This window comes from Sinocyclocheilus grahami, unplaced genomic scaffold (genome assembly GCF_001515645.1).
Source record: "Sinocyclocheilus grahami isolate Dianchi unplaced genomic scaffold, SAMN03320097.WGS_v1.1 scaffold67.1, whole genome shotgun sequence".
In the NCBI taxonomy this organism is placed as follows: Eukaryota; Metazoa; Chordata; class Actinopteri; order Cypriniformes; family Cyprinidae; genus Sinocyclocheilus; species Sinocyclocheilus grahami.
In genome coordinates, this window is record NW_015505246.1 from 346556 (window position 1) to 358823 (window position 12268).

Sequence of the window (12268 nt, forward strand, 5' to 3'; positions counted from 1 at the left end):
AGCAAAGGGTCTGAATATTTAGGACCATGTGATATTTCAGTTTTTCTTTTTTAATAAATCTGCAAAAATGTCAACAATTCTGTGTTTTTCTGTCAATATGGGGTGCTGTGTGTACATTAATGAGGAAAAAAAATGAACTTAAATGATTTTAGCAAATGGCTGCAATATAACAAAGAGTGAAAAATTTAAGGGGGTCTGAATACTTTCCGTACCCACTGTATATATACAGTATATTCCCCTTGGGTCTTGATTTTGAGCATCTCCTCATAAAAGCTTTTTAATAATGTTATCATGTATGTTCTCACCTTGATCATCTGAGCGACGTAGCTCTCAGGGCCTGTGTATTCAGTGGAGTCCTTGACCCGCACCAGCACAATGAAGTACAGGTAATGCCATAGGTTGTGCTCTTCCTTGATGTGCTCCTCAAACGTCACTGTTTTATTATCAAACTTATCCCTCTCCAGACCTGGGTGAACAAGCAGATTACCCAAAAAATAAATCCCCAATCACATGTGAAGGCACATTTATGTTCATTTGAGCATAACTGTGCAACTTCATCTCACCGCAGATGAAACATGTGGTCTTTAGGATCTCCTCTTTCCTCTGCTTCTCACTTCTCAGATCAGCAAACGTATCAATGATGACACCAAAGATCAGATTCAACACGATGATGATCACCAGGAAGAAGAACAGAAGGTCATACACGACGCGTGCGGCGAACAGATGCTCCTGCAAACACACATATGGGTTTTGCTTCAGGTTATGTAAAAAATTAACAATTATTGTAAATATATGCATGTGTGTACCTCTTTGGATGGCTTGCGCAGAACATCTCCAACTCCGCCACCACTCCTGAGACCGTGACTCAGTACAGTGATCATACACATCCACAGAGAATCACACGCTCGCTCTACGTCATCTATAAACACACAAAACACACAACGTAGAACCTCTATTTCCAGTCACTTACAGTGTACAACTAAATGTCAGATTAAAAAATATTGCCAAAAAAGAGTCACATAATATTTAAATAATTGGATAACATGACTGAAATAATTGGATTAGGGTTGTCCATTTTAAGTGTCATTTTAGTATTAATAAATTAATTAATATGTAATAGTAATTAATAATTAATAATAATTTTAGTACATTAATCAATTAATATTGTTAATAATATAATAATCACTTAATAAAAGCAGATTTAAAAAGTTTTAAAAAGCAGATCTAATCATGCCCCGACCTGTATGCTATTGCTAACAATTACTTTTTACAAACAATTTTTTTACTAAAAACATAAATGCAATGTTTTACTTGTCTAACATAGACATATGCCAATTATGCTCATGATCATTTCATTTGGGGAAAATTTGTGATTACTTTGACTAATTATTTAAAATACTGTATGCAGTAGTTAGGATGAATTTTACTGCTCACCCTCCTCAACATCCGCAGTCAGACAGGACCCATTTTGCCCATTGCAGACCCCCTCAGACAGGAAACCAGAAGCCAAATTTACTCCCTCCTCTGACACACACATATTCAAATACAACAGAAATGATTTTCACACCCACTAGTATGAACATTACTTTGTGATTTGCTTTGATATGTCTGTGTGAATGTGGGTTACCCAGAGTGCCGTTGGGGATGCGGTTCACCTCTAGGATGAAGTCATCCTTGAAGAACATATATCCAACAATGGAAAAGAGGTAGACCAAGATCAGGCCCAGAACAGCCGTCAGGACAATAGAGCGGCCATTTCGAGTCACACTCTTGATAACGTTCAAAAGAGTCTCTTCCCTGTTCACCAGGTCAAACAACTACGAACACACAAATATACAATTAGTTAACATTAGTGGTTTAAATATTAGTGGTATTTCTTTTTTTATAAAAAATTCAAAATTATAAACGCAACACTTTTGTTTTTGACCCCATTTTTCATGAGCTGAACTGAAAGATCTAAGACTTTTTCTATGTACACAAAAGGCCTATTTCTCTCAAATATTGTTCACAAATCTGTGTTAGTGAGCACTTCTCCTTTCGGTCTCGACCTGACTGCAGTTTGTCGTCATAACCAACTTGAGTGGACAAATGCTCACATTCTATGGCATCTGGCACTTTGGAGAGGTGTTCTCTTCATGGATGAATCCCGGTTTTCACTGTACAGGGCAGATGGCAGACAGCATGTATGGCGTCATGTGGGTGAGCATTTTGCTGATGTCAACGTTGTGGATCGAGTGGCCCATGGTGGCGGTGAGGTTATGGTTTGGGCAGGCGTATGTTATGGACAACGAACACGGGTGCATTTTATTGATGGCATTTTGAATGCACAGAGATACCGTGACTGAGGCCCATTGTTGTGCCATTCATCCACGACCATCACCTCATGTTGGATCTGTACACAATTCCTGGACGCTGAAAACATCCCAGTTCTTGCATGGCCAGCTTACTCACCGGACATGTCACCCATTGAGCATGTTTGGGATGCTCTGGATCGGCGTATACAACAGCATGTTCCAGTTCCTGCCAATATCCAACAACTTCGCACAGCCATTGAAGAGGAGTGGACCAACATTCCACAGGCCACAATCAACAACCTGATCAACTCTATGCGAAGGAGATGTGTTGCACTGCGTAAGGCAAATGGTGATCACACCAGATACTGACTGGTTTTCGGACCCCCCAATACAGTAAAACTGCACATTTTAGAGTGGCCTTTTATTGTGGCCAGCCTAAGGCACACCTGTGCAATAATCATGCTGTCTAATCAGCATCTTGATATGCCACACCTGTGAGGTGGATGGATTATCTCGGCAAAGGAGAAGTGCTCACTAACACAGATTTGTGAACAATATTTGAGAGAAATAGGCCTTTTGTGTACATAGAAAAAGTCTTAGATCTTTGAGTTCAGCTCATGAAAAATGGGGGCAAAAACAAAAGTGTTGCGTTTATAATTTTGTTCAGTATATATTAAATGACTGAATGCAACATGAAATTAGGTCAATATTTGGTCAATATTAGATAAATATTTTAATTTAATTCTTTCTATATATACACATGTAGACACTAATTTCTGTTTAGGCATATGTCAGTAAAAAATGTGTTAGTGTAAGGTTTTCAAACAGACCAGAAGACTGTAAAAGAAGACGTGTCCAAAAAGGCCCAGAGTGCAGATGAGAAGGTACAGCAGATGAAACAGGAACTCCTTATCCAACACCATCACCCGGTAACCACGGGTAAATGTCCCGCGGTTACCCACAAAGCTCAGCATGAACACCATCTTATTACAAACCTGCACAGACACCAAACGAGGTCAGATTGTCACTACAGACTGACACCACAAAAGATTATCAGTAAAGAAACTGTGTACAGTGTATGACTGTATGTGAACTTGTATGCACTCAAAATCTAACCCTCCCATGTGTGTCCGTCTGAGCGTGATCTTACATTAAAAGCTCCTAGGAGTGTCAGCATATGCTGCAGCCCCACTGAGAAGCCCAGCTGCAGCACACTGGAGATGACCACCACTCGCACTGCGTTCGGCCTCGGTGACATCAACACAAACCCCAACGAGCCCAATAAACACACCCACAGCAACAGAGAAAGAGAAGGATCTAGTGAACCTGAAACACACACAGACCACATATAAGGTATAAATGTTCATACAGGTCAGGGATATTGTGGAAAGAAAGCCCGACTCGTAAAGACAATACAGAGGGGAACTCACTTTCACTCATTCCGTCCAGAGGGTAAAAGAACGCCACCAACAGATTAATGAGAACAGCCAGGTTAAAAGACACATTACTCCAGAACGACATGTTCCGGCTACACCAGTACAACACTGGCTGTACTAAAAACAGAATAAGAGGGATACATTTCAGAAATTATAATAAAATGTATCATTTTCAAACACTAGAGAATGAAAACACATTTACCTCTTAGTTTTTTCTGCCACCTCATTTCATTGAAGAGGTCGTCTGCATGCAGGAAGAAGTCATTTATTTTACTGCCCTGTTCGTCTCTCTCTGTACCATAGTACACACGCAGCTTGGACTCATTTGTGAGAAAAGAGCAGATATTTGGTACGGGAAACACGATCTGTTCCATAGTGCGATCCTGCCGGACTATCTATTTATACACAGACACATACAACAGCATAAGATGGGATTTTAAAAACACTACAAAACATGTTTTAAGAGTTGTTAAAAGTGTTTGTGTGTGTTACCTCTATCTGTGCAGTGTGTTTAGTGTAATACTCCAGGGCCTGGTCTTCCCCACCTGGTTTAAGTAGTATTTGCAACTCCTTATTGTGACGTGACAGCTGAAATAGCAGGTTAAATCAGATCACACTACTAATTTAATGAATTGCTCTTAGATAAAGTGAGGTACATTTGGTATTGTGGTTGACTATAAAAGTTGGCCACAGTCTAAATAAACTGTTCTTATGCAGGGCCCAAAACTGCCAACTGTCTTTGGTAATTAAATAAAATGTTACTAAATATGCTTATCAGCCAGTAACAGAAAATGGTAATCTAACTTGCTGACGGAAGTGGCGTGCGTAATTCAAACTATTCATCTGTTTCACTTGTGACTTTTTTTTGCCACAGTGTAAAATTTACCATATATTGCAAATGAAACTATTTATTAACGACAAATATTCTCATTATACCCTACACTGATAGATGTGGCAAAAGTTGTACAGGAGTGTGTATGTACCTGATGAGCAAGGATATAGATGTTGTGTCCAACATTGCGAGGTGAGGCAGCATGGTCCTCTCCATTCTCCTGTTCCTCATCCTCAAACTCTGTTTCCCCCTGCTGGTAGGCCATTTTCATCACCTCCACCTTGAACATGAACACACACAGCTGGGGTTGTGCAGATGTTGTAGTCAAAGAATTTTTATGGTTTACTATCTGTCTACACAGAATGACTCCAAGATACAGTTAAAGCAATGACAGAACCAGGATGTACCTGGATAATAATTAACATACTCACTAGTTCTTTTGGTCTCATGTTGTACAGGATTCTCTCTGCATTCTCACTGTCATGACGGCTCTCCATGATGGCCAGCAGTAGCTTAGATGCATTATTCTAAGGAAAAAGGACAAATAATGCTACATGAAATTGAATTGGCCAAAGTATTAAATAAAACTACTATGAGATGATTGTCCAAAAAAAAAAGACTGAGCATCTTGATTACATTTTTGCTCTGTTCTACTTCAAATGAACTTAAAGGTCCCCTGAAATGCTTAGAAACACGCCAGCCACAATCTCATCCATATTGCTATAAAATATAGCATTCTGTGTAGAATTCTAATAGCTCCGATACATTTTGTGGTCTGCGCCGACTCGCGCATGTGATCCGCTCTGTGCTATCGTGTCTCTGGACCGGAGCAGAGTGTGTGCGGTGCGGTGGTTAGCGTGACACAGCGCGAAACCAGACTTCTTTTTTTCCTCAATGGAAAGCATATTTACACTGTTTGAATCGTTCCCTGTCCCCTATATAGTGCACTACATGCCATTCACTGTACAGAAAATACTAATTCTGTGGATAAGTGACCGATTTCAGCCGCGGCTTCAGCGTCTATTTTAAAGTGTAGGGTGTGGGCGCTTCGGATTCTAGAGAGCATTTGATTGGACAGAAAGTTTGATGAGAAGCTGAAGTACGATGTGACGCCAAAAAAAAATAGTTGAGCCGTTTTGGCGGAAGTGACGAACTGCAAGCTTTGAATGCTTATATCTTCTAAGTGCGAATTTTGACACTGTTTTGGAGCACACTGCCTTATAGATAACCTTAAGACTAACATATTGATACTAACACCCAAAAAACTTAAATTTTTGATTTCATGGGGACTTTAAATATAAAATTACCATGTTCACATAACATAACATGTTCTGTAGACTTTATAGCTGTAGTTTTTAAACAGGGAGCTGCAAGATGTGTTAAAATATTTAAAAGAAGATAAAAGAAGCTAAAACAGCTAAAAATCAACACATAAGCTGATATACTATTTCTTATTTTAATTAACTATATAAGAGAATATGAGAGTGATTTCTAGTTTTGAAAAAGTCATGGAAATCACTAAAATCTTAAAAAGCATGGAAATTCTTACAACAAATACACATTTTTCTAGTTATGTCAAGCTCAACAATCTTTTAGTGGGTGGAAGTTGCTATTTGTGAGTAAAAAGTCATTTTAAATATCCTGTAATCACAAATGAGAAGAAAAGTCATGTAAATCCATTGGTAATCAACTTCTAACCCAACTATAGTTTTTGTAAATAAAAAAAAAGTTTAAAAATGACCAACTTTGTCATCACAGCAGAAGTACAAGAAGCCAAAAAGGACTTAAGGCCTGACCCCTTTGCATAGTCAAATTTGATGTTACTATGAAATGAGAAGGTTGTTACTTAAGAGTCAAGTGATGTACCTTTAGTTCTAGAACCAGATCCATTCTCTTTCTGCCCAGTGGATTAATATCATTCAGAATCAATGCAATGATGATGTCAATGCCATTAGACTCATGGGTGGCAATGCAATTCTGCAAAAACAAGCATAACAGAGCACATTCAATATGGCAAGTATGTTTATGAGCAATTGGAAGATTATAATTGGAAAATAGAGGAAGAATAAAGGTGCTAAACCTTGATTGTGTTAGCGTTTGTGTACTTGCCTGGTTATCATGGCAGGGCCCTTGACAGTATTCAGTGAGACTCTCTACAGTCTGATTAATGAGAGTCACATTATGCTGGTTGATATACAACCCTAACAGCCCCAGGCCTCCTGTTGTACTTCCACAGATGCAGTCCAGGAACTGCAGGGTTTCACACACCAGGTTATAGTTGTTCTTGTTGTTCTGACAGCGCAGAAAACTCTGCAAGAGAAAAAACCCCCCAGAAAGTTCTAAACATACATGATGTATAAAACCAGTCCAAACCTAGAAACATACACAAGACCCTATGAAACCACACTATACTGATACTGTAAATGTTTGAGACCTAACCTAAAACCGAACCCCAAATCAATTGATTTCCTTCAGGCTCGGGTTAGATAGTGAACCTCTGCTAGATTAACAAAAAAAGCAATAAATGTGACAGATGGAGAGGCAGACAATCACACACACACCTGCAGATCTCGATTATGGTTCTCACACAGCAGTTGTAGGAAGCGCAGGATTGGCTGCATGATGAGAATGACAGGGCTCATCTCACCCTGCTCTGTTCCTTTATCTCCACCCCCTTTGTCTCCATCAGTAGTGCCATAAGCCTCCTCAGGATCAGCATCTCGGCGATACGAACCGTAGGCCTTCTTAGTCACAGCAGATGCCTCCAACAGCTGCTCACGGGCATCATCAGTCACCACGACACCTGAATTTTTTTCTGGAGAGGAAGAAAAAGATGATTTCGTATTTATAATCTCATAGTGACATATCTTCTCATAAAATTAAATATCAATCTTGATAACATTATGCAGTGTTCTCAACAAGTATTTGGACTTCAAACCATGAATATCATTGCATCAAAAAACAAAATATCAAACTAAGTGGTATTTATTGTAAAGAAAGATAGTGTAGGATGAGAGATAAAGTACTGACAACCCCAACCTCTCCGGCGTTGTGGGGTATCTTTGTCTGGAGTGCTGTCATCACGCCGCTTGTTGCCCAAGTCACTGGTGTTGACGGTAACCGTGGCTTTGATTTCCAACTGAGCAGCTTTCATTCTATCATAAAACACCCTAAAAAACTTTTCAGAATTTTTGTCTTCTGTTAAACGTTTGAAGAAGGAGTGCTGAAAAGAGATAAGAATACAAACATAAATTTACCATTATGTTCATATGTTATGTTCTATGGAGAACTTCAAATGTAATACACTACTGTTCAGAAGTTTGGAGTCAGTATGATTTTTTGAGTGAATGATTTTGTCTCTGTTTGCAAAGGCGCATTTATTTAAACATACAGTAAAACAGTAACTTTTTGAAAAATTATTACAACGTAAAATAACTTTTGTGCTTGGAGATATAGTTTAAAATTAATTTATTCTGAATTTTCTTCAGTGTCACATGATCCTTCAGAAATTATTCTAATATGTTGATTTGATGTTTAAAAAACATTTCTTCTTCTTTATTCTTATTATTACCAATGTTGAAAACAATTGTACTGTTCAATATTTTTGTGGATATCGTGATAAATTTTTTCAGGATTCTTTGACCAATAAAAAGTTCAAAAGAACAGAATTTATTTGAACACCATAAATGACTTTACTGTCACTTCTGCTCAATTTAATGCCTACTTGTTGAATAAACATTAATTTCTTTCAAAATAAAAGTCTTACTGACCCGATCTTTTAAGCTGTAGTGAATATTGAATAATTTCATACCACAACGTTCAATTCTATCGCTTAATCATTTTACTGACAGGCCATTCTGACCTGTATGATGGTATTCCCGCCCTCCAACAGTGCAATGGCCAATAGGATGCTTTCGTGGAAGACACGATCACTGGTAGCATTCATAATAAGATCGATGACGAGGTCAGACGCTCCTTCACGGTCCAGATGGCACTGCACCTCCATCAATGACATCTCAGCCCTGCTCAAACCCCCTGAGCTCATACAAACACACAAAAATTATGTTAAATTATATAACAAATGTTCCAAGAAGCTACACTGAAAAATGAACCCACCTGGCTGGCTTTTGATTGGTCCTACAGAAGCCAGGGTGGAGTTACTGAAGGTCAGACTTTCTCTCCGCCCACCACTCCTGAAGCCATAGTAACGGTTGACGAGCAGCTGCCGTAGGGCCTCCCCCTGTGATGAGTGTGAAAGTGTGTGTTTCAATGTGCATCTTATTTTTTGGAATTTTTTTTCTTTGCCATTCTTGCTTTGGCTTGTTCACCGCATGACTGTAATGCAGTATTCTTTCGAGCAATAAGTATCATAAATGGGAATACATTTTCAAGGAATAGTTATAGTTGAACCAGGGCAGCTGAGAGGTACAGATATGTGGTTGGAGAGCAGGGTTAGGTGAAGTTAGTGACCTACCCTCCTTCGATCCTCTAGCTGTTTTGGTGGCAGACTCAAATCCACCACCTGAGTGAGTGAGCAGAGTGGACAACAGAACACTAACACAGAGTTAGTAGAGTATCATCATGCAATAATCTCCAGCTCTATCCTAGCAGCATGCTTGGTGTTATATTAACATCAGTCAAAAAATTACTAAAATTATGCATTTAGGTCATAGTAAACTAGTTAGTTATGCTCTGAAAGTGAGTTATGTAAGTGAATCCTTATACACATTAGGATTAAACAGAAAATAATGTAAAACAGAGTAGAAAATTGGACAGATTAAGTACAAGATGAGAATGTAATGGTCAGAATAAAAGGTCTGTAACATAGCAGTTAATATCCAAACTGCCCAAATATTCAGTTATTACCCAAATGGTTTGTAAATATTAAGATACAATCAAAAGATTGTCTCTAAATCTTTCAGAACAATCTTTAATTTTACTATAACCTCACACTGTATTAGAAGCACGATTAAAGCACCATAAAATGGTTTGAAGAACACAATTTCTTGTGTATTTCTTATTGAAACAGGACTTTAAAGTAGGGCATACACATTGAATGGCTTGCGCCTTTTATAAATACTTTTTTCTTTCTCATCACAGTTTGGCCAAATCATGATTTGCTACTTTTTAGTGGTAACAAGTTGTTTTAGGGGAAACACCAAACCACAACAGATCAACATCCATACCACATCTAATAAAATATGTGTACTTGGGTCAAATTTCCTATTCCGATTATCAAGGATGGAAAAAGAAAGCAGAGAAAAAAATAAGATAAATAAATAAGGGAAAGATGGGATGAATGACAAAAAGAGGACAACCTCAGTGACATCCATCTCATCATCAAATCCCAGTAGCTGAAAAAGAGGAGTGAAGGACGGGGTTAATGAAAGAGTGGGCATACTTCAAATTAAGCCAGTAACTATTAGTGATATGAGCGTTGACAAGAAGATATAACAGAGGAAATGTGATCAACTCAAACTTAAAGTCCCCCTGTAGTGAAAATCAAGTTTTTATGTTGTTTATTTGTCTGTGGTGTTTTTAATATGCTTTTAGACAAACCATGTGCCAATCCATTAATCAACACCATTGCTGAGTATTTTCTCCTTAAAACTGTAGTTTCCCAATGGTAGTCCAAGAAATATGGTTTGAAACAGCCCTTGGTTTGCTATGTCACAAACCAATAACGTCAAGGGATCGATTCCTATCACTAGCATGCAAAATATACCAATACCAGCACAAAACCAAAAATAAATCAGAGCAAAAAACCCATGAAGCTGAAGTTTAATGTGAATTTAGAACCACTAACTTGCATTATAACCCGTGGCAACAGTGTAAAAGTAGCCCGGAGTCAGACGCACCTCTCCCACATCGGCGTCTGCACTTCACACGCGTATGTTCACAGGCGCGAATTAACAATCACAAACGGCTGTATTCGAGTCTTCAAGGCATTTTAGGACACAACATTGTCAAGTAAGTAACTTTAACGAATGTTACAGTATTCACTGTAGTTGTTCGCTAGTAAAAACATAGTTTTATCAGTCATTATCCGTGTATGCCATTGTTTTGCAGTTACTACAGTTCAGTGGATCAGGAGGCTCTGGCTGGTGTGACTGAGTGGAGGCGGGGCTAAATTGCATATTCATAGATCCATGTATAGTAAATGAGGCAAGGGTGTAGAGTTACATTCAAGCTATTTTAAGGTATGAGAAAATTATTTTCACAAGAAAAAACATTTAAATATGTAATTTTGATGATCAAAGATAAGTTTTAATGGATAAAATATTTGACTACAGGGGGACTTTAAGCAAAGGTGCTCTTACACAACTTGCATTTGTAATTAAGGTCACACTACAAATGAAGACAGTACGTGTAGATACCATCAACCTCTCACAACACTATCACATCTGTATTCTACCTTAAGAAATTTTTTTTTTTTTGTAAGCACAGCTGAATCACTTCTGTAAGTTTTGTTGTAAATACCTTCTCTCCATATCCTCTGTCTTTAGTCATCATTTCTCTGAGTGTCTGCAGAACTTTGATACAAAGCCTCTCCTCATTTTCCTCCAGAAGTTGCTTGGTATGTTTTATCAATCTGTACAAAAAGCAGATAAAATATGCTATGATACAAAGCCTCTCCTCATTTTCCTCTAGAAGTTGCTTGGTATGTTTTATCAATCTGTACAAAAAGCAGATAAAATATGCTAGTGTAATTCAAACATAAACAATGACAGCATAATATTGTATTATTAATATGTATTAAGCTATAATAAGTAATACCGTATTTTATTATGGTGTTCTATATATTATTATATCGAAGATACTGTAGGGACAATAAGAGTTTATCATACTTGCAGATGAAGCCTCCACTCTCACACTTGCGATGGGCTTCAGTGTGCTCTGGGAACAGCAGTTCTGGACGATGGAGAACATCCACCAATACAGACAGCTCAGCCTGAACCAGAGGCCTCAACCGCTCTTCCAGCGCAGACACTATATCCTACAGACACACACACAAACACATGCAAAAGCACACATTCACCACACACCCTAACAAAGTAAGGCACTGAAGCAAAACAATTGAATGCAGGTTTAATGATAGGAACTATAAGAAAAAAACAAGTGTGATCACTGACATGACATCATTTTCTTTTTTTATTGAAAAATATGATAGAAGACAACAGAAGGAAAAATATGACAGCAGACATAATAGAAGGAAACAAAACAAATGACAACAACAATAAAAATGGACAGATAGATAGCAAGAGAGAGAGAGAGAAAAATGATAATAATATAATAATAGTATTATAATAATAGTAGAAGTAGAAACATTTGGTTGTAACATATACAAATTATAATATAGAGACATTTGTTATGACATTGATTGCTTAGAAATATTTCCAGTGGATTTGGTTAATGCAGATAAGAGAGAAAAAAGGAGTTAAAAAATGAAGTAGAAGGATCACAAATAATGATGTAAGAAATATAGTCTTTTGACAAATATAAGTAGTATTAAATATTAGTGATGATGATGGTGATGATGATGATGATGATAGACAGGACATACATTTCCTCACTTGAATATGTATATAAAGTAAAAAAATTATTCATTATTGTTGCCATTGTTGACACCACTGCTGTTCTCCAAATTCAAAAAAAGGAAAAAGGAAAAAAACTAACAAATAAATAAATAAATAGGGGGGGGGGGG

General features: G+C 37.7%; 1 protein-coding gene across 1 annotated transcript in view; it reads right to left on the reverse strand.

Moving 5' to 3' along the window:
- Positions 1 to 12268, reverse strand: part of itpr1a (inositol 1,4,5-trisphosphate receptor, type 1a) — a 44930-nt gene that overhangs the window by 3561 nt on the left and 29101 nt on the right. The window contains exons 37-58 of the mRNA XM_016272085.1: positions 11411 to 11559; positions 11043 to 11154; positions 9881 to 9916; positions 9037 to 9084; positions 8679 to 8802; positions 8425 to 8597; positions 7602 to 7785; positions 7124 to 7377; positions 6672 to 6872; positions 6429 to 6539; positions 4994 to 5089; positions 4714 to 4842; positions 4223 to 4318; positions 3933 to 4125; positions 3725 to 3847; positions 3445 to 3620; positions 3125 to 3289; positions 1628 to 1817; positions 1435 to 1524; positions 807 to 919; positions 564 to 729; positions 306 to 466 (exon numbers count right to left, since the gene is read on the reverse strand). Coding sequence (XP_016127571.1) covers positions 306 to 466; positions 564 to 729; positions 807 to 919; positions 1435 to 1524; positions 1628 to 1817; positions 3125 to 3289; positions 3445 to 3620; positions 3725 to 3847; positions 3933 to 4125; positions 4223 to 4318; positions 4714 to 4842; positions 4994 to 5089; positions 6429 to 6539; positions 6672 to 6872; positions 7124 to 7377; positions 7602 to 7785; positions 8425 to 8597; positions 8679 to 8802; positions 9037 to 9084; positions 9881 to 9916; positions 11043 to 11154; positions 11411 to 11559 — 3090 coding nt within the window. The remainder of the gene's footprint in view (positions 1 to 305; positions 467 to 563; positions 730 to 806; positions 920 to 1434; positions 1525 to 1627; positions 1818 to 3124; positions 3290 to 3444; positions 3621 to 3724; positions 3848 to 3932; positions 4126 to 4222; positions 4319 to 4713; positions 4843 to 4993; positions 5090 to 6428; positions 6540 to 6671; positions 6873 to 7123; positions 7378 to 7601; positions 7786 to 8424; positions 8598 to 8678; positions 8803 to 9036; positions 9085 to 9880; positions 9917 to 11042; positions 11155 to 11410; positions 11560 to 12268) is intronic.